This window comes from Labrus mixtus, chromosome 12 (genome assembly GCF_963584025.1).
Source record: "Labrus mixtus chromosome 12, fLabMix1.1, whole genome shotgun sequence".
Lineage (NCBI taxonomy): Eukaryota > Metazoa > Chordata > Actinopteri > Labriformes > Labridae > Labrus > Labrus mixtus.
Window position 1 is genome coordinate 24,817,844 of NC_083623.1, and position 23,213 is coordinate 24,841,056.

The 23,213-nt window shown below is 41.0% G+C and overlaps 2 protein-coding genes across 2 annotated transcripts; both read right to left on the bottom strand.

Annotated features, from left to right (window-relative positions):
- Positions 1 to 1,953: 1,953 nt before the first annotated feature.
- gpr63 (G protein-coupled receptor 63) lies at positions 1,954 to 14,624 on the bottom strand. The gene is made up of 2 exons (XM_061052681.1): positions 14,155 to 14,624; positions 1,954 to 7,370 (listed from the first exon to the last, which is right to left on the bottom strand). The coding sequence occupies exon 2, from the start codon at positions 7,244 to 7,246 to the stop codon at positions 6,011 to 6,013; it is 1,236 nt and encodes a 411-aa protein (XP_060908664.1). The 5' UTR covers positions 7,247 to 7,370; positions 14,155 to 14,624; the 3' UTR covers positions 1,954 to 6,010.
- Positions 14,625 to 16,194: 1,570 nt separating this feature from the next.
- ndufaf4 (NADH:ubiquinone oxidoreductase complex assembly factor 4) lies at positions 16,195 to 21,262 on the bottom strand. Its single transcript, XM_061052682.1, has 3 exons — positions 21,084 to 21,262; positions 20,849 to 20,952; positions 16,195 to 19,026 (listed from the first exon to the last, which is right to left on the bottom strand). Exons 1-3 carry the CDS (start codon positions 21,217 to 21,219, stop codon positions 18,721 to 18,723), a joined length of 546 nt encoding a protein of 181 aa, XP_060908665.1. The 5' UTR covers positions 21,220 to 21,262; the 3' UTR covers positions 16,195 to 18,720.
- Positions 21,263 to 23,213: the final 1,951 nt, after the last annotated feature.

Sequence of the window (23,213 nt, forward strand, 5' to 3'; positions counted from 1 at the left end):
TAACCACGTGTTGCTTCATGTTTAAGATTTACCACAAATATGAATCTTAAACAGGCAAAACCTCTGTTTCCAAGCATCGTGTAAAAACATATTATCCAATGCACGCTGCATGGTTGATGCAGCAAGGACACATTTATCCAAAAGAATAAAAAAATGTCTTTGTGAAGTTCAACCTCGATGCTTTTCCAGCTCCATTATTCACCAAAACAGGCAACAGCGCACTCCAGGTGCAAAATGTCTCTCGAACATCATTAGCTGAGCGTTGCATTACAGTTTATGTTTTATATATCATGATCAGGTGGTTACTTTGGGCTCTGTGGTTTCAGGTTCTTAATTAAAGGTCACATGTTATTTTCCTCTTCAACCAGTTTACATAAATCTTAGAGCTCCTCAAAACGTGTGTGAAGTTTCTTGTTCTAAATCCACTCTGATCCTGTATTTGATCATGTCTATAAACCCCTCTATTTCAGCCCTGCTCAGAACAGGCTGTTTCTGTGTCTGTACCTTTAAATATGTAAATGAGCTGTGTCTGACCACGCCCCCTCTCTGGAAGGGCTTGGGTGTCTCAGGCTTTCTCGCTCCATGTCCTATTATTTAGTGAGAAGGCAGACTCAGAGGGCAGAACAAACACCTAGCTGTGGGAGTGTCACCCACCTGGGGGAGGGGCTACTGCCCTTTGTGATGTCATGAAGGGAAAATCTACAAACAGCCTGTTTGAGCACACATTTTCAGAAAAGTGGAGCAGGCAAAAGACAGAGAGGATGAACTTTTCTCATTATTTGGGGGTTTGTAGACAGACTAGAGACATATATTAGTGTGAGAAAAAATCTTACAGATAGCATTTTGTTATAAAAGTAAAACGTAAATGCTACACCTCTCTGCTCTAAACACTGTGCTAAGCTACGTCTGAGTAACAAGATTAGTATGGATGTCTGATGTGCTTGCCTTTGCCTCTTTCACTTCAAAATGTACCTTCGACACAGGGCCAGCTCCAGCCATTTTGTAGCCCTATAGGCGGGATTATTTACAATTTAAATTTGACAAAAATGAAATAGGCTTCACTGAAATGAAAAGAAAGCTGACAGCAACCTGTTGTAACACAGCCCAAAAAGTTGATTTAAACACGAGTCTAACAAGGCACATAGCCAATCATAGTTCAGGATTTTGCACTGAGGTTGCCACCCCTTGGCTCCGCCCCCTGGTGTGGCCCTCCATTTTTTTACGAACTATCACTGAAAGAGTAGCTCTGTAACATTGTCATTATTTAACATCCTTTGTGCCACTCCAGCGCAACTGTAAGTATTCAGTATTTCTGCAAAGGACAAAAAAAATATGAAGGCAGTTGATGACTAGGACAAATATGCACAAGTAATAAAAGGAACATGAAAGTCTGGCACCTAGCGTTTAAAAGTGGTACTAAGTGTTACTTACCCCCCTCCCGATGCTCAGGCAGGTTGCCATCTCATGGACACTGAAGCTTCAGTGTTTATCCAGCTCTGCATCGGTCTGTAAACCTTTCTGTGTTCTCTCCATTTTTCAAAAGCATCTTCAATATTGATCCTAGTTTGATCACGTTTCTGCTCGTGGAGCTTATTAGAAACATGCAGAGGCTTTTTAGGTCGGGTACAATCACTTCTATCTGAACCACTTCTCTTGAACACTTCCATCGCTGCAACACCTGTTGACCTGATAACTGCTCTCATATCTGACAAACCGAGGGGCGTCCAAAACGGCCGTGTGGGGGGGGTGCCTTAAAAGCGCCTACCTTCTCTGATCCAAACAAATCCAGAGCATTCAGGACCAGAATCTAAAGTTAGAAGGAGGACATACTGGCTGCTGCATTGTTGTTGATCTCTTACAGATTTCACCTTTAAAGTCAGCATAATTTAAAAAATAGTGAAATTGTGGCTAGCCAGAAATAAATGTGTGAGAAATAAATCCATGTAGAGACGGTTTACCAAGGTAAGAAACGTGTATTTCTTTATTACATTCAACAGTACAGTACACTGAAATTGCACATTTTCACCAGATATAGCAGCATTCTGACTGGCAAATGGACTAATCAATAGGCACATCCAAAACATTTAAATAGAAATACACATGTCCAAATGTGTCGCCACCACTTTTCTGACCACTCAAATCCCACTGAAGCCGTTAATTTACATGCCTCATAAAACAAAGTCTACGCAACTAAAACACACACGGTCTCCCCCCCCCCACCCCCCCAGTGACTCGCCATTCCAGTGGCAGGAAAAGACGTACGCTCAAGTCAAACCAAGCAGCTCCCCCGTCCTTCCTCCTCAGAACAGTGTTAAAGGAAAAACTCACCCTTTTCTAGTCTCACACAGTATGTGCCATTCAGTACATTGCAGGGGTTATAAAGTGTTTTCATTTTCTTTTATGGTTTCCTTCAGTCGGTGGCTTCACTTAAAGGTTTCTTTGTTTCACCTGCGGAGAAGTGTGTGCTGCTGCGTGTGTTGAGTAGGTGTGCACAGAGCCATCGCTTCAGTGAAAGAATAAAAATAAAAAACAGAGAAAATCCAAGGTAGTATTCTTAGAAGAGATGTATTGTTGCTGCACTGCGTTCAAGGTCTTACTGAGTAGAGCTGGGTAAAGCTGCATCGTGTTTGATAACCAGGTATTAGAAACTTTAAAGGATCAAATTCTGACAAGAAATGTATACGACATTTAAAATAAATCAAACTGAATTTAAGAAGAGACCTGTACTACGAATCAGGTTGAACATACCCAGGGTGTTTTTTCTTGACCAGACTTCACTAACCCTGATATCAGAGATTTCGCTAAGTGCTTACACAAAGCTGGTTATCATCTCGATTAGGGCTCGACCGATTTATCAGCCATCCGATAATATCGGCCAATATTAGCATATCAAGTGATTATTGGTATTGGCTGATTTTATTGTAGATATGCACCGATATTACTCGATTTATTCACCACTCAAATAGCATTTTATTATTTTTTGAGTATGGTTGTTTTACACTAGCAGTTCTCCTTCACCAGCAGAGGGTGCTATATGGCTTACAACAAGCATCATCACTCTCCAGAGTGTCAAGCGGTGATCGTACATGCACAGTTACTTTCCAGTCGAGTGACCATCTTGTCTTCATTAAATATCTTTTCCACAAGTGTTTGATAACTGTATTTGAGGGATCAATATCATAAATGTGTATATATATATTTTAGGTAGCATAGTGGTTGGTGCGCACGCCCCATGTACGGGAAGTCCTTATTCCAATCCTGCCTGTGTTTTCTTTCTTCTCTTGTCGTTCCCCACTCTCTCCCTGATTTCTGACTCTGTCCCATCTCTCAAATAAAGCCCAGAAATACATCTTAAAAAAATAATCTATATATCGGTATCAGATTTTTTCTCTCCCCAACATCGAGATCAGTATCGGCTCCAAAAACCCTATATCGGTCAGGCCCCGATACCTCAATAAGTGAACCAAGAGTTTTTATGAGCACGTTCACATAAAAGGGGGAGGAGTTAGCGGCACACAACCAATTAAAAAATGAAAAAAATATGATGAAATTACACACGTAATAGAAACTAAAAATCACAACAGCTGCAGCAATGACGGGAGGAACGCGCACAAAACAATTGCAGTGTGTGAATGTGCAAATTAAGGCTTATAATATCACTCAATCATCATTAGTGCAAAATAGATCTCTGCCTAAATATATAACTTGTTTTTTCCCCACATTAAATAAATATATTCTCATATGTGGTGTCTGTTGATAATTTGATGGTTATCAGAGTATGCGGCTCATAAAATCAAATATGAAAACATAACTGAAAGTGGAGAACGATTATTTGTTAGTTGAAGGTGTTAATGCGTTGGTTAGTCCCTGCTGTAGGACAACAAATGTGAAGCATTATTAAAATGTTTGAATGTGAGATCTGATCGATCACTAGGTGGAGATTCATTCAGGTCGAGCTCTTATCCAGAACATAACCTGCAAATTTGTACCGAATCTCGACTTTGGCTATCATTGAACATTTGAGAACTATAAATAATGATCGTATTATTGTTCATCAGTATCAAGCACTGTGAAGCTAAACCCAGCCCTACGACTGAAGCTGCTGTTGGTGGAGACGAAGGTCGGCCTCTTGTGAAGGATTCTTTCACATAATGTTGTTTATCTAACGAATGCTCCTCTTGTTTTTTCTGACAGACTAAACGACTGGAGAGACAATGATCTGAATGAAACAACCTTCATTGACTCTGAGGCTTTCAGTTCAGGGCAAAAGAGAAGCACTTTATGCTTTGTGTGAGGTGTCCCTTTTTCCCTTGAGATCATTATGTGTGTGTGTGTGTTTGTTTGTGTCAAGTTTAAAACAAACCACACAATATCTTCGCTTCAAGACAGAACTGCTCTCTCCAGGTTCAGGATTTGTCAGCTCGTTGTGCAAGATGAGACAAGCAAACAAGTTTCCAAACATTTCTATTTTCTAATAAAGTTTGGATCAAACATTTCTGATGCGGACTCAGAACTTCAGGAGGATCTCAACACTCAGAGGCTTCAGCCACAGAGGAAGAAAGTGCATCACTGAGGTCCTAAAAGTGAAAATTTGTGCAACTAGATGTCCTGTTTGCGGTGACTTTATTTATTTCTCCCTTCTAATAATGCGCTTCTCTTGTGGTTTGAACACATTTACACATTTGGATTTATAACAAGAAACTTCACAGACATTTTTTGGGGAGCTCTGAGACTTATTTAAACTGGTTGAAAAGAAAAATAATATGTGACCTTTAACTATAACAGGGTAACGTCCAAACTAACCTAAATATTGTCGCAGATATTCCCCCAGCCAATCAATAAAAAGCAGTTTTTAATGCAGTGTTTGTTCCAGTGTTTCCTCTTGGGTCTAATTGTCTCTGAACAGACTGAAATCTGAAAATTACTTCTTGTAGTTGCCGTTAATCCACAAAATATGTCAAAGCATTACAATGAATTGATAACAGCAGCTACAACCTTCATCTACAGCTAGTGTTTAATAAGAACAGTGGCATTGAGTGGGGAAATCTTCAACTGGATCGTGAGGTAATTTTACGGTACTTTATCGTCAAGGTGAAATTATCACTGCCAAAGAAGAATGAAAGCGGGAGTAGTAAAAAATAAAAGTAATTATTAATTTCTGAGGGATGTAATCTATCACAAACAGCTGGTCAAACCCTCGGCTCCTCCTCAAAATGATCCCACCTTTTAAAACTATCACCATGACAACCATACTTTACGGAGGACTTTACACCTACATGGTACCTACTGGGAGCTATGTGTAAGATTTGAGTTGTTACTTCTGCCTACGTTGGAACTATCTCAGTCGGTTCCAACACCTTAAATGTTGGTAGAGCGTAAACTCTGCCATAAGATTGAACTAGGCTACGTTTGAACTTTCACCTAGGTGGGGCAACCCCTTGCAGATGCTTAATATGTTAAAAGAATAGTCAAATGTAGTGTCCAATTATTTTAGATCAGACAGTACCAAGAGAATGGAAAGCTCTAAACACCATTTACAACCCCTGCATGTATTTGAGCAAAGTTCATGAGAAGAGGTTTGTATTTCCACATTCACAGCTGACATGTTGTTCTTCTTTTTCTATTTTCAAAATCAAACAAGGGCATAATAATAATTTTTATATTCCTAAAGTAAGATGTTAAAAGAGATTGTTATAGTCGTATACCTTAGGTACAGAGTAGGAGTCAGTTTTAGAACATTTTAAAGAGCCGTACTTTATGATGTCAAATCCTCTCTGTTGATATTTTTAGTCTCCGTTTATGACTAGACCCGTTTTATTTTCTCACTGTTACCTGAAGCAACACATCCCCACCAACGCAGCCCCAGCCTCTAGTGATGCAGCGCTGTTTTCTGACTAAGAAAAGGAAACCCACTACACAACAGAAACAAGCCCAGAACGGCAAGGTAAATGAAATAACGATGTGTTTTTTTAACAGTGTTGAAGCGAGTCGAGGGCTGGATTTTTTTCCTTCAAACCACAGAGCGGTGTTCTCCACACACGTACACGGCGCTCGGCTGGATGCGCCTCTTGGTGTTGCCCGGCAGCTGAGGAAGAAACTTGAAGTACTTGGGCATCAGGTCGAGGCAGGCATCGCGGAACTTTTTGATCCGCCAGTAGTAAATTAGAGGGTTGAGGGCCGACTTGAGGTAGCACAACCACAGGACCCACGTGCTGATTTGAAAAAAACTGTCTTTGTGGTAGAAGCCGTCGCTGAAGGTGGTGACCAGGCTGTAGGCGGTGAAGGGTGCCCAGCACACTGTAAACACGGAGAAGAGGATGAGGATGGTGGTGAAGGCACGCGTCTTGAAGCTCATGTCTATGTTCATTTGGAAGGGCCTCTGGAGGCTCAGCAGGCCCAGTTTGCTGGCCTGGCTCAGACAGATGCTGTCCGGGTGGCTGTGGATGCGGATGGCGTTGTGGCGGATGGTGTTCAGGATCCCCATGAACGTGTACAGCATGACCATGAACGGTATGAAAAAGAAGACTAGCATCAGTATCAACACATAGGCGTGGTAACCCGGCTCCACGCTGTAGCCGAACACACACTGAGGGGCCCTGGGGGGGGTCTGTAAGGGAGGGGAACCAAGAGCCAGAGGGAAAGAGAAAACGAACGAGAGTCCCCATGTGACCACGATGAGCACTTTGGCTCTCTGTGGGCTCAGCTTGTCTTGTTTCTGGACAATAATAAGAAAGCGATCTATGCTTATTATAAGCAGTATGGCCACGCCCTCCATCACGAAGAACCAAAAGAGCATCGCCGAGACTCGACAGAAAACGTCCCCGAAAATCCACCGGGTGGTCACGACGGTCACCAGGGCGAAGGGCATGTTCAGGATGGCCAGCATCATGTCGGCAAACGCCAAGCTCGCCAGCAGGATGTTGATGGCCGAGCGCATGGCAGACCTCTGGTACACCATCAGGCACACCACCACGTTCCCCAGCAGAGCCAGGAGCAGGATGGCGACCATGACGAAGCAGAAGAACACCTGCAGCGGCAGGCTGACGCCCTGCAGGCTCTCCGGGGGGCCCTCCGCTGTCGGCGTGAGCGTCTCCGGGGGCGACCGGGAGCCCAAGGAAACGTTCGCCATGGAGATGTTCTCCATCGGCGGCTTCTCCGGAAGGTTCAGCAGCCCCGTAACGAGGCAGCAGAGACTGTCGTCAGTGTCCCCTGCCTCTGGAAGGCGAGCAGGAGTGGAGAGGACCATTCTTCCCCGGGGTGAACGGGCATGCTCGCAGGTGAGCTCACGCTATGCATGGTATCGTGGATTGCAGAAAGTCCCCCCCCCCCCGCTCAACAGGACATGGCGTCGTCGTCACTGCTGCGAGTCCCTGAGAGACAATAGACAGAGATATAGAGAGCGTAAATCAAACAGAGCATTATAAAAGCAGATTTTAAAAAAAGACGCATCACTTCCATCTAAATTCCCCTCAGAGCGACAGTGAGCCTGTCATCCTCTCAGGGTTATTGCCTGCAAGCCCCCAATTAATTCACACAGCCATCATCTCTCTGAAGCCTGCAGAGTCCCACAAATTACAAATTAGCAGTACTGAACACCCCCCCCCCCCAAAAAAAGCAGTTTAGATGCTAAAAATAGTGAGTGATAATGAATTGCAGCCACTTTCAGGGGATTTACATGCAAACCGCCTCCCGTCCTCTTAACAGAAGCCAATCACAATTTGTTCTACACGTGTCTCAAAGCATGGCGGATTCAATTACAGTGTTATGATTAAAGGTGAAACGAACCGTGGAAGCCTTCCCTTTTATCTGTGAAGACTTCTCCACAAGTCAGTACATCAGAGAACGGAGTGCAAGAGGAACAGGTTGGATGACCTGAAGGAAGTTCAATTCAACTCAAAACACGAGGGATAGCAAAGGAATAGTTAGCTGTCTGTCTGAGAGCGAGATGAAAAAGGACAAAAGAAAACTAATCTCTGTTCAGGTGCTTCACAGCTCTGCATATGGAATGGAAACAGGGGGGGACAGCAAGTGTTGTTTGTTGCCACTATGTCCTTCCTATCACGCTGCACTAAGTAGTTTGAGCATTGAAGTTCAGTGCATGCAGTCTGGCAGTATTAACTCTCCAATCCAGGTGGCACTAATGCTTGGAGAAGAATTAGAGTAACATACAGTAGCAAGATGTCACAGCAGAGCTACAACACCTGGCTGCTTCTTGAAATCAGTTGTGTGGAGACATTTCTGGTTTTGTCATGTGTTATCTGAAAAACGTCCAACATGCTGATGAATATCAGACGACACCACCTGGAGGTGCCAATCAGCGGAGCTAGGAAAAAGAAAATAAGTATCTGACAACTTATTGAAGGTCTCGTCTTGGACTCAAGAGCACTTCTACTTGGTCTTGTCTCTGTCCTGGACTGGGCAGCATTAACGCCTAAACAAACAAAATGACCCCTCCCACAATCACTTCCGGGTCACTTCCTGCATTTGGTACATTCCCATTCCGTCAAGATGCTGTCGTTTGCAAATTTGTTTGGGGACTGGTAAAAGTGTTTCACATCTTGAAATTTTGCTTTGCACTTCCCAGCCACCACAGACTCTGGATTTTAAATCAAGATCGGCTATTTTTCAAGTCATTACTGTGACTAGAAGGAAAACGCCTCTTTCTAAAGAACAAAAAACTTCAATTCATTAATAGTTTGATTTTTATCTCTCGGTTACGGCCGTGACCTTCCCGGTGTTACGTTCTTAGTGTTACACAAGATGATGATTTTTCAGAGATGTTTTTGGTCTTGGTCTTGACTCGGTCTCGGAGCTCTGGTCTGGTATGTGTTGTTCTCGGTTAGTGTGGTCTTGACCACAACACTAGTGCATACCCACACTTTTTTAAAGACGCGGTGATATAGTGCGGGTAGTGTTGTAAAGTAGAGCATTAAACACCAATCATGCCTAAAAAGAAAAAGAAACGTTCCGCTCTGTTTGGCTGAACTGTGATTCTACATCATGTTAAAGTGCTGCCATTAACAAACAGGCCGTGTTCAACCTGAGACCCACACTGCAATAAAAGCCCTTATCTCCTGTATAAACATCAGACTGCCTGGTGTCATTTACAATCACTGAGCAGCAAATGCCAAATAACACATGTGGCAAAGAGTCCGTTTGTGAGTACTTAAAAGGATTAATCCGCACACAAATTAAACCTTTTCATTAATGTTCAGCCCTGTGTGGGTGGAAATACCAAGCAAACACAATTATAGGCAATTATGAGGAGAACAATGCTCGCCAGCCTTTTTATTCCGCCGTATTAAATAACACAGGTTGTTGCAAGTACATGTGGATGTGTAGCCATTCAGCAGACAATGTTATCACTTGTCACCAAGACAGGCAGGACAGTAAAAGCTGTATTATCGAGGACCTAGATGGAAGCTTTGTCTTCATTCATATGGTGATGACACACTTACTGCTGCTGCAATTACCCAGCGCTACGTCACAATAAGACCTGCTGGAGGAGAGCACATAAGGAACTCTTTCTACCTCCACTTTTCGCTTGAAATCCACTTTTTATAAAGACACAGGCGTTGTGTATCACAATACTGAACATGCTGTGCAGCAGTCTACCTTCACAGGAAGGTAATACATTGCCTTCCCTTCGGGGGCAGAGTGACCTAAAATGTTAAAATAGCCACTTCAGCCTCCGAGCAATCAAGTGAGCCTGCAGGTGTAATGGATGATCGGGTACTTGGAGCTGGGAACTGTTCAAACACTGTGGCAACGCAATTATCCAACGGAGAATTGCAGAGAGAGCGAGCGGGCTTATTCAGTGACATCTTGTTACCTTGAACTGCGTCTAAATATACTCGGGAGACAAAGAGTGAACTGGAAACCTGTCGAGTACCTCCATGATGGTGAGATCGACAAGTGAATGTTGATAAAAGCCAGTGAAGAGCATATTAGGCGGCCGTGTTAAACACTGATGATGATGTCACTGTGACTCTCTCTACCTGACACATGGCTTACTAATATGAGGTTTAACGCTGTGGTTCTCAACTCGTCTAGCCTCAGTCAGGACCCACCACTAACTACTCCCTGAAAAACCATGACCCAAATTTACAATATTTTTCAACCTATCAAGATTTATTTAATGCAAAATTATGCAGTTTTTGCAAGTTTGCCTTCAAATGTTTTGTAGCTCAGACGATGCAAAACATCTGACGGCAGCAATGAAAATTTAAAAAAAAAATTAAAATTTTTAAAAAAAAATCATGTTTAAGAAAGCACACATGCTGAAAACAGCTCCACTGGTTGAGAATCACTGGTTTAAAGGATCATATGAATGGTAAGTTCTAAAAATAAAAACCGTGAATTGAACCTTGGGTACCACTTTTTCTGTGACCATCATCTTATGGACTCAAAAAGGGCTTTAAAAATAAGATTGTAAACACCAGAATTATCATTTTCAATCAAATTCTGACTACCTCACAAAAAGGGTCAGTCATCATTGGTTTGAATAATGGGTGTGATCGTCATTTTCTAATGACGTTTAGCCTACGAATTAAGGTGACATCTAGTGGTATTTAAAAGTGCACATTGTTCACATCATTAACATGTATAAACATCAATCTGTTCACCCAAAATAATCTGCAGATTTTCTGTATCTGCAGGCTGTATACAAGGTAGTGTTGTAGTGCTCAAAATCGTTCTTTGGTCTCGAGATCACTTTTTGAAATCCTCGTCTCGGTCTCAGACTGGGCAGACTCTGGATTTCAAGACCAGTCAAGACCAGTCAAGACCACCACTGAAAGGTCTCATCATGCCTTGGCCTAGGTCTTGACTCCGTCATGATCCCTAAATGTCTTCGGCTGTGTCCGAAATCACTCACTCATTCCCTTCTCCCTATTCACTATATAGTGAGTTTAATGCAGTGGACTATATAGTGCACTCACTCAGCAAAATTTAAAAACATTTCCGACACTACTTGCCAGTCGATGACAGCGACGTCATCGTTGTTGCGCAACTGAAACGCACAGCTTACAACGGCCGGGGATCAATAATAACAATAGTAAATAACGACATGAATTTCAGTGATAACTGATATTATACTGAGTAAATCTTGACGAAACATTTACAAATAATAAATACATATAAAATATTGAATTTTACGTATAATGAGAGATATTTACAGACCAAAACTTAACTATTGATGCTCACAGACTCTGGTTTCTCGTCTGTCATCATCATTAGAACTAACATGACTTACGTTGACGATCTTTTACTCTTTATTCAAACCGATCGTAGATTTCAGTTTCTGTGTTCACGCTGGTCACTCCTCTCGTCCGTCTGAGAGCAGTCGAGTCAAACGCCGCCCTCCGCTCATAAAAATCTTTGAACCGCAATGCATGATGGTATTGCTCAAACACTACTTTTTAAAATGCATTGTTGAGTGGATTGTATAGGGCATGACCATGCTCACTCAGAATTTGGACATCACTACAAAATGGCTTGTCCACTATACACGAGTAGTCTACTGTATTGTAAAATATTAAATATAAGTGGAGGGACTGGTTTCTATATTTTTTTGCTTGCAAGAATTTAAAAAAAAAGTGAAACATACAAATAATTCAGGTAATTAATTTGAATGATTAATTTCTGCAACAGGTACAGTCCATGCAGTTCAGAATTAATTATTTTTTAAATGAAATCTTGATTTTGATAAACTTGGGGGGTTGCACAGAGGATTCAGTGACAGACACAGAAGCCTTATTCAGACTGCTGATTCAAGGCGCTAGGATTTTAACGTCCCTTTGACGTTTAGCCTGTGTGTGTGTGTGCATGTCTGACTATGTGTACGTGGAGCTCGTGCTGCGCCGCGCTCTCTCGCGTTATTTCACAGAAATAACGCTGTTGCAGAATTGTTTTGTGTTTAATCCATGATGGTTGTGCTGACCAATGCTTTGTTATTGTTGTTTGTGAAAAAGAAGAGAAATCAATATTGTTGTTTTTTGACTTTGAAAATACTAAATTATGTGTCAGTTGAGATTAATTCTAAGTTTGTTGTCCTTAAAGTGAAAGAACACATCAAATGGCATTCACGTGTTTTAAATACCACTGGATTTTTATTGTTTAATATTAAATTGTGCTTTAAAATGTATTAAATCCAATACAATTATTGTATTCCTTGACCTAGTCTTTTAGATCAAAAAATACAATTAGAGAAATAATTTTCTTAAAACTACAAATTGTACTGAGAGGACATTAAATTAACATTTTTAAAACCATACAGAAAATTAAAGACATGGACAAAAACCAAATCATTTAAGAATTAACGGCGTTTCAATTTCAAATGTTGGTTTTCAGTTAGACTTTAATTTTCATTTTTAGCTGTCCAGTGGTTTTTATGATTAATTGAGTGGATACTAAAGTATATTAAGTGTTAATGTAGTTCAGTTATCCGACATTTGAGTAATGTTTGTAATTTACATTTTTCATATAAAGATGAGCACGTGTCGCTCTAAAAAATAACCTTTAAATAAAAATGTTTTTTTAGTTTCACGACAATCACATCTAAACATCCCAACACCTGGTGACCAAATCTGTGGGAAAATTGACCCAAATCATTTGTAATCAATGTTAAATTGAATTAAACCTCATTTAAACCAGTCTTTTAATTCATCAACAATCAATAACAGCAGTAACACCAACCCTGCTGACCAGTTACATACACGGTGTAACGGTTTGTTTAGTAACATGGATGTAACGTTACAGATGGTGTAATGGTTTATTTAGTAACATGTATGTAACGTTACAGCCTGCTCCGTTGTTACATACACGGTGTAACGGTTTATTTAGTAACATGTATAACATTACAGACTGCTCCGTTGTTACACACACAGTGTAACGGTTTATTTAGTAACATGTATAACATTACAGACTGCTCCGTTGTTACACACACAGTGTAACGGTTTATTTAGTAACATGTATAACATTACAGACTGCTCCGTTGTTACACACACAGTGTAACGGTTTATTTAGTAACATGTATAACATTACAGACTGCTCCGTTGTTACACACACGGTGTAACGGTTTATTTAGTAACATGTATGTAACATTACAGACTGCTCTGTTGTTACATACACGGTGTAACGGTTTATTTAGTAACATGTATGTAACATTACAGACTGCTCCGTTGTTACACACACGGTGTAACGGTTTATTTAGTAACATGTATGTAACATTACAGACTGCTCTGTTGTTACATACACGGTGTAACGGTTTATTTAGTAACATGTATAACATTACAGACTGCTCCGTTGTTACACACACGGTGTAACAGTTTATTTAGTAACATGTACAACGTTACAGACTGCTCCGTTGTTACATACACAGTGTAACGGTTTATTTAGTAACATGTATGTAACGTTACAGACTGCTCCGTTGTTACATACACGGTGTAACGGTTTATTTAGTAACATGTATGTAACGTTACAGACTGCTCCGTTGTTACATACATGGTGTAACGGTTTATTTAGTAACATGTAACATTACAGACCACTCCGTTGTTACATACACGGTGTAACGGTTTATTTAGTAACATGTATGTAACGTTACAGACGGTGTTACGATTTATTTAGTAACATGTATGTAACGTTACAGACGGTGTTACGGTTTATTTAGTAACATGCATGTAACGTTACAGACGGTGTAACGATTTATTTAGTAACATGTATTGTTACAGACGGTGTAACGGTTTATTTAGTAACATGTATGTAACGTTACAGACGGTGTAACGGTTTATTTAGTAACATGTATTGTTACAGACGGTGTAACGGTTTATTTAGTAACATGTATGTAACGTTACAGACGGTGTAACGGTTTATTTAGTAACATGTATTGTTACAGACGGTGTAACGGTTTATTTAGTAATATGTATGTAACGTTACAGACTGCTCCGTTGTCATGGCACTAAAATGGTTGAGACGACAAACTGATTCACATAGAGTTAAAAAAAAAAAAAAATCTCTGTGGACGACGAGACCGGGTGGGTGTTTGAAACAGATACCCGACATTACGTGTTATTTTCGGGATTTGGGTCGACAGATGTGTAACAGAAATCAGGTTATGTTGACCGTGAGGTTCCGACGGTTTCCGGTTGTATTTACCTGCTTGGCTCCCCCATGTTTGGATGTTTTGGGCTCACTCGGCGGCTGAAGTGCAGGAGCTCAGTCCTCCAAATGGTGCATCTCGCCGCCCAAAATGTTTTCTCCTCCTCGCTGTAGTTTAGCCATGAAACAGTTCTCCGGCCAAACGACGCCTTTGCCTCTCTATCTGAATATTTAAACCCACAGTGCCGCAGCTGGAGATGTTTCTACCGACACATCTGAAGCAGCATCAAAGTAAAATCCGCATTCGCTTCAGTGTCGCTTTGTTTCCAGATGCGCCCGGCAGAGGCAGCCATCATTACCCATGTTTTTTTTAAAGAAGTAAATAAATATCTAACTCGAGCTCTCCTGTTTTCTTTTCCTTTATGTAGATTCATGCCAGCACCAGATGTATGAGGCTCTGAACTGTACTGAAGCCCACATTATATCCACACTGATACAAACTACACTCTCTACTGTGAGAGAAGAACCCGCGGCAAGAAGAAGAGAGTCAACTAATACTGCTTCCGGTTTTGGAGTTTCAAAATAAAAGCCACCAGGGAGTCGTTTGTACAAATGTAAGATTTATCTTTCAGAAACACTGAGCGCCTGTGTACTGTCACCAAGACAACATGAAAATAATGTTAAGAAGCCCTCAAAAAGACGAGTCTTAGAGATTGGAGCGTCTCCTCCAACATTGTTTGTAGACAAAGGTGATATCAGAAGTCCTGTCTCTTCCTGGTTTTGATTGGTCAGTGAGGGATTTTCGCGCTCATGGTGGTGAGGGCTGAAAGCAGTGTACTACTTTAGTTTTGTGTTGTAAACAGGCGGTGCCAGCACAAAAACACTGTCTGTTGACACAGGCCAATTTAATTTTAGGAGAACTGCTTCTGAAATCCTCCTGACCTGGTTTTTCACACTTGCATCTCACAGTAGGACACCCAAGGGACTCAAGGGGGGGGGGCGTTTTGTGCATGTGCTGGGGTATCTTATCTTAAATCTTATACAGCAAACCAAATTGAGATGACTTAGCCCACACATGTTTTCATACATGCAAAACACTCATGAAAATTTCCAGAAATGTTCATGGTGAGCTGCAAAACATCTGGACACGCCCCTGCATTTGCTATTAGTGATAGCTTGGTTTAAGTGCATCTGTGAAATTGGGATGCTTATTCTGGTTGCCAAGAAACAGGCTATAAAGAAAATGTGCTTCCTGGAAGAAACAGTCAGAGAAATGTTTCATGCCAACATGGCAACTTTGTCAAACACAGGACGTGATTCCAAAAAAGCACGCAATGGTTTTAACTAAATCTTAATGGAGATGGGACCTTATTCCCAAAACATGCAATGTGTTTCATCGAAGAAGATTTGAAACCAACAATTGACACTATAGATGAAATCTTTACTGAGGTAATAAATCATAAGTGGGCTTATTTACTCATAGCTGTCTATACAACTGTTTTTGTTTTTCTCAAATAATGGTCAACCTAGAAAGAAAATCTTAACAAGAGTAAATCTACAAATGTTCAACACAATGTTCTCTGTCCATAAAAGAAATATATTTGACTGCAGCACATTGATAAACCAGTTCATATACTTTGAGGCTTTTATTTTGGAGGCTAAATAACACAGCCTCGGAGTGCATTGCTATAACTCCTGTAAGCTTGACGAAGCTTTGTATTCAGTGATAACTGACACCCACAGAGGCCAGTTGCATGGGCCACGGAGGAGTTTTCGTAGGGTACGCCAATATCCAATAGAAATGTTATAACCAGGGGGGGAGGGGCGTGGTTTGGTTGGAGGAAGCGTTGTTTTTGGGCATGTGCTGGTGCTTGTGGTGGGTGGTAAGGATGACAAATGGTGCCTGTTATTGCAAAGATTGGCTCAGTGTTATGATATCACTTAACGTGGGGTTAGGCTATGAAAATGATTGTATTACAAGAATTAATGTGCAGGGTAATTAGCAAGTCGTAGGCTTCCCTTTGCTTGACTCCAGGAACTCACCAGGATTGTCAGAAACTATACAAGCACATTACATTAAGGATGCAACACCAAATGTAACACAGAGAACAAAAATAGCCGTTTATTCTGAAAAAGTGTGCGTACATGCAGCATGTTCATATATTATCATCCATGAGCTTTGTGTCATTGAGATACCTCTGAGTTTTCTGGCGGCTCTCAGCTCAGTTAAATGCATTCCCAGGTTTCCACATTTATGGCTTCAAGTGATATGAAAACAAATACCCAAACATATGAAAGAAACACTTACTTCTTATTAAAGGAAGAATGTGCAACATTTTACACATAAATAAATCATAAATCCAGTCTCTCCTGTGTAAATGTGTCTCTGAGTCATGACTGTCTACAATGAGTGAGAAGCTCGAGTCCCGCTGGCTGTGTTGTTGTCAGAGCCGTGTTTACATGGACAGGACGGCCGGCTCCTCCCCTTGCACATAAAAACTGTTCAGTAAAGGACTAGAAAGATGCTCACTGATTATTTGAAAGTCAACTAAACCTTTTAAGATCACAGTCAATCTGTGTCAATTTATGTGCAATGTGAAGCTACAAGCTAACAAAAGTGCTTAATGGTGTTTAATTATGGTACGTTCAAATTCATAATTCCTCTATGTGAACTCAAGGGGAGAGGGGTTGGAGGTGTGTTTCTGGAGGAGAGCGGAGGCTTCAGTATGGTGGAGGTGTGGCCAGTGAAAGTGAAAACTACATGATCGTACATTGAGCTTAGCGATTTAAGATTCCTACGCTCCAGCTTTACATGTTTATCTGTTTAATCCAGTGGGGACAAACTGTATGAGCTGTGGGTTTAAAAATGTTTTCTGCTGTTTAATTAATACAGAGAATGACTGAGGTATATGTTCTGCAAAGGTCTGGGAATATCTGACACAACATTACAACATCTGAAAATCTGGGACAAAACATGAAAAAGGCAGTTTAAATAGGAGGTTGATGATCAAACTGACAAACTTCTACGGGACTGGACAGATGTCGACAGACTCGAGCAGAGGATCTTTGACATTACATTGTTGGAAACAAATGGCTGTTTTATTAAAAAAAAACATTATATTCTATATAATCTATATAAGTTTATAGTCCTCCAAACCATAACTATAATACCATTTTAGGTGGTAAAAGTGCTGACTCTTTATGACAGAGCTGACTTTGGGGGGGGGGGGGGGGGGGAGAGCTCTAGAGAAGGCTCAGCCTGAAGGGAAGAAATTCAGCCTCTGACAGCTCTGAAAAGCTATGGTCGAAATGCTTCTTCCCAGGCACAGACAATTTATTTAGCTTTAATTGCTGGATACATTTTCCCCTTTAACCTTATGCTAAGCTAGGCTAACAAAATATTGTCTCAAGCTCCAAATTGAACACACAGACATGACTGATATTCTTCTGCTTATCTTACATTTGGATGGACAGAAAATGAAGTGTTTTTCTTTAAAAATCTTTAAATCAGGGTTTCTCATTTGGATAACGTGTCGCATCACACACCATCACACCCTTGCTGCACAAACTGCATCTGTTAAATATTTTATTCTCTGCTCTATGAATTTCAGTTTCCCCTTGCCTTCAGTGTAACATCTTAGTGTGTTTGTATTGAAGGTGGACAAACAGAAGTGTGGGGCTTTGTATTGACGAGCTGTTTACTCAAATCACAACACTCAGAGGCTCGTCAATAATCGGTCCATGGTGAGACTATTTTTTTCCCCCGGTATTGACACAAGTCAAAGCTCAATATTTCAATCACGGATGAGGATATTATTAATGCACCACTGTCTCCACTCAACAAGCTAAAAAGCTCTGTTGAGGGAGAAAAGTGACTACCAGTGCCTTGTGTTGTAGTCAAGTCCACACTAACCAAGACCAAGACACAACCGAGACCAGAGTGCTCCGAGACCGAGACAAGACCATGACAAAAACCAAGACCATAAATATCACAAAAAAAAAAAAATCATCATCTTGTGTGCAGGGGGCGTGTCATTCACTTAAATCAAAACACTGGAAAGGTTGTGGATGTAACCAGGGGATACAAACTCTAATTACCAATAAATTAGAGTTATTTCTTCTTCAGAAAAGGGGGGAGTTTCCTTCTAATCACAGTAATGACTTGGAAAAATAGACTATGAGTGGTGGTCTTGATTTAACATCTGGAGTCCGCCCAGTCTGAGACCAAGACGAGCCCTTCATAAAGACCAATTTTGAGTACCTCAAAATTACCAGTGCCTTGCAGAGCCCCCTCCTTACTGTTCTGTGTCCGTCTACCTGACCCTGTAGTAAGTGTCTCATGCCGTTAGGACAGGTTGTTAGATGGACCCGATTTCCAAATTTACCAAGTCTCATGAGATTTGAGATTTAATACTTTTTACTACATTTTATAAGTTTGATCCCTGAATATCAATATCTCATGATTAGAGATCAACACGATGAATCAAACCCCCACATAAGATCTGAAACGCTGCCCTATCTGCTCCAATGTTGTTACTCTTACTTTCAATGCAGTTTATTGACGTACATAAATAAATCCAATAATAATTTGTCTACAGTCTATCATTCACCAACCATCGGGTCCTAAGAAGCCTTGATCTGCTTGGCTGCTTCAGTCTTGGGCGGTATAATCTGAACCTGGAAGGGGACAAAGAACTCCAGAAGAGCTTTGGTGTCTTTCAGATCCAGACAGTAATCTTGAGCGATCTTTTCCTGAGTCATGGTCTGAGGGTGTTGCTGGTGGCTGCTCAGGGCCTTCAGAGCCTCGGCGATGGTCAGTTTGCCTTTAGGAACGTCTGTGAGCTCCGCCAGGCCGTACGAGGCGCCCGGTAAACTGAATCTAAGAGGCCTTCGCTCTGATTCTTTATCCACTGTATCCTCCTTCAACATCTGTGGAGAGATAAGGTAGAGGAGAAAAAAATCTATAAATGTCTGAGGAACAGATACTTCACTGATTTCCATGTGTCCAACACTTTAAACTAGAGCTGACTGCATTCACTAGTTAATCGTGATTAATGAAGGTCTGGTGCATTTATTATTTTTAATCCTCATTAATCTCATGTTATTTTGTCCCTTCAGGCTCTCCGTAGATACTCGTCCTCAGTGTCTCAGTGATGTAAAAGAAGAACACTGCTGCATCTTTGAATGTCTCATTTCACTTTAACAAACTCTCAGACTGCTCAGCTGACGAGTCCAAAGTAATATCCACATTATGACATCACACATTGACCTGATGACATCACACATTGACCTGATGACATCACACATTGACCTTTGTTACTGTTCCTTTGAGCTGTTTGACCTCACTTTGGGATCCCTAACCACTTCCTGTTTCTGTGCTTAACTTCATGTCCTAACCTTCCAGCTACCAGAAACTCCTTACTTTATTTCAAAATAAAAGCAGACAGCAAGTTAAGTATTCTTAGCCTAGAAAACCTCACAAAAATACAAAATAAACTTGAAAGGAGCAATATGTAAGTCAAACACCTAGTGTTTAAAATGGGGTACTGCAGTCTAAATCTAAACAGAGAGCTGTACACGTATTGTTTATTAAATAAAAATTGATGCATTGTAAAAAAAATTCCTCTCCCCGTACAGTGTGTGCTCATGATGACAATAACTCAGGATGTAAACTTTTTCATTTCTGCTGTAAAAACAGCTTTTTTTTGTCTGTGTTGTGTGATTAAATACACACACATGCACAAACAGGACCCTATGGACCTGCACTAATGGAGAGATGTCAGAGTGAGGGGGCTGCAGGTGAAAGAGGGGCAGAGCAGCAGGGGGTTCAGTGCATGCTCAAGGGCATCTCGGCAGTGCACCTCCAGCTAACAGACCACTTTACAGACTTGGGGCAGCTGTGGTTCAGACCAGAAGGTCAGGGGTTCGATCCTGCCAGCTCCTTCAGCCACATGTCTGATGTGTCCTTGGGCAAGACACTTGACCCCAAGTTGCTCCTGCTGCTTTGTCAGCGGTGTATGAATGTGTATAACTGGATTAGTAACTTCTGATGGACTCTTTACTCAGCAGCCTCTACCATCAGGGTGTGAATGTGTAGGTGTGACATTCGGTGTAAAAGATCTTTGAGATGTCAGAAGACTAAAAAAGCGCTACACAAGCTCAAGTCCATTTACCATTTAACAGCAAACCCTCCGATTCCCAACCCAAGACCCTCCTGACTGAGCTGCTGCCGCCCCCCCAATGTGAATGTTTTAATGTTCGGGTTGCAGATGCAGACAATGACTGTCACAAAGATTTCATTTCTATAATATTGAAACAGTAATTGTCTGACAGACAAGTTATGCTGGTCTTAGACCTCATAAGTTTAAAGCTACTTCAAAGTCACAGACAAATGTGGTAAATCAGAATAAAATCATGAGTCGTGTTAGAGTTGGGACATGCTCTCTTGTTCTAAGGTCACACCTCTGCTTAACTACATATACATCCTGTATGCATTATTTTAACCCCTCTTTTATTTATCTGAAGAATTTGTAGATTACTGTTCTTCGAATAAATAATTCATGGAGGGGGGGGGGGGGTCATTTTGTATTGTTTGCACGTAGCCTTTAGCTGAGCTGCTGTTTCTGTCTGCAAAGGAGGAGAGACACCAGAATGACTGAACACTTGTGTGACGTCACTTTATCCTGCCAAACAAACAGCATTATAAAAGAGAACATTCAATAACCAGTAAACACGAGTGACCCGGTCTGACCTCTGCTGCTGCTGGGTCTGTAGAATCCACATACACGGTCTTGAGGAGGGACAGAAGAGGGTCGTTCTTCTTGTTGACTAAATCTTCCGTCACCGTCTCTGCAGCTGAAACACAAAATAAGACAGGTCCATGAGCCGGAGGGGAGATCTAGAGGTTTCTTAAGAGAGGTTAATGTGGACTCAGTCCTGGTGTGACCCACAGCCGGAGGACAGTCTCTGGTTTTTCAGACACACACCTACGGGGCCGCCGGCAGGAGGCGGGACGCTGCCCGCGTGTCGGGGCGCTGCTTGCGGCTTCTCTTTTGAGATTTCTCGGTAAACCCGGTTCTCCAGGTTGAAGTTTCTGAACATACGAGCAACTCGTGCCCCCATGTTTGACAGGTTACCAAAGACCGCTTTGGACGGAGAGCGAGGAGGACCAAACCTCATATGGCGAAATCAAAATCAGAATCAGCAGCGACACCGTGTGGTGGGCAGACTGTATTGTTCCTCGTTTAGTGATTTTCAAATTAATAAAGAATTAAAATATAATTTCGTATCACTGGAACATATTGGAGCCAGGAGGAGTTATTAAAGAAGAAGACAAATGATAAATAAGATAAAATAATAATATAATATAATATAATAATGTCCATATGCTGATAAAAAAAACCTTTAAATCATAAGTCAGGAGGACCAAAGGTCAGGACTACGAATTGTCAGTCCTCACAAATATTAGTTATAAGGAATCGTTTTCATTTAGAAAATTTAAATTGAGAAATCCAGCTGCTTAACTTTCTATCTCATAATAAAGACAAAAAAATATTAAATATATTTACAACTCAAAACCTTACAGTCTATGCTCAAAACAAACAAATGTGACATCAAATCTGGTACATTTGATGAATATTTAGCAGTGAAATTCTTCATAAAATATGACATAGATTTGTATTTTTTTATTTCATACAATTCAATTCCATTATCATTATTTATATTCTTATTAAACGTGTTATTGTTTTATGTATTTACACCCCATGTCCAACTTACACATTCACACACTGATGGTAGAGGTTGTTATTTAAAGAGTCTATCAGAAGTAACTCATCCCATTCATACACATTCAAACGCCGCTGATGAAGCAGCGGGAGCAACTTGGGGTTAAGAGTCTTGCCAAAGGACACATCGGACATGTAGCTACAGGAGCTGGGGATTGAACCCCTGACCTTCCGGTTTAAAGGCGACTGACTACCAACTGAGAGATCTTTTGTAAGTGTCTCAAGAAAACATTAGTTGTGAATTGGCGTTATACAAATAAAGACTGATTGAAGTGAAAGTGTACATAGTGTGTGTATTTCTCGTACTATTTTATTACTACCATATTGTTCGACTTATACTTAATTACTGTAAATATGTTTGTTTTGAACTTTTTGCTATTTTTGCTGATTATACTTCTCTTTTTTTTGAGCTGCTGTAATAACCAAATTTCCCCCAATGTGGGATCAATAAAGTTGATCTAATCTTACTTTACATGCCTGAAAAGTAAGATAGGAGTAATTTAATAAATCTCACGCCTATTTCTTCAATTTAATTTTTAATTAATTATATGATGATATTTTGTTGCTATAATAAAGTCATTAATTCCTCCCTCAAATCATGTGTTCACTTATTTATTCCACGGTTTAAAAAATCCTTGACCAGCAGAGGGCAGCACATCATCTCCTAACAGATTAAATAAATCTTCATCTTAATAAAAAAATGGCTGACATCATTTTGAGTTCACATTTTATCAGTGCTGATATTAACCCCCAAACAATCCTCTGTTTGTCACTTGAAGGTTTCATTCGACGGAGAGAAAGAGAAATAAACCAGTCATCACTTCCACACAGGCCGAGGTCACACACAGAGGTCACTGCTTTATATAAGAGCGACATACTGAGCACATCTGGAAGTGATCATCTGCTAAATCATACCAAAACAACTCACAGCGTTTCTGTGAGGACAGGAATGTCAAAAATGTGATTTCCTTTCACTCACTCTCACTGATGTTTGACTCCAGATAAACGTCACAGAGTCAATGAAAGGCCAGAGCGCCTCAGACAGCGAGGCTTCTCGGATTCATCACAGCTCTGCACACAGTGTAGTCAATAGCCACCAACACGACTGACCAGTGCCACACAAAGAGCTGAGACGATAGATTTATTAGTCATGATCAAATTCAGCTCTCCTCCCTGATGTGTTCTCTGCATGAGGATGATTCTGACTGCTGTTGATCATTTGTACCCAGAGTGTTTCTGACTGCATGGAGCGTAAATGAAACAGATCTGAGGCCGTCTGCAGCATGTGAGGCTCGAAGGACAAGGAGGAGGAGTTGACGTCTAGACCGCAGA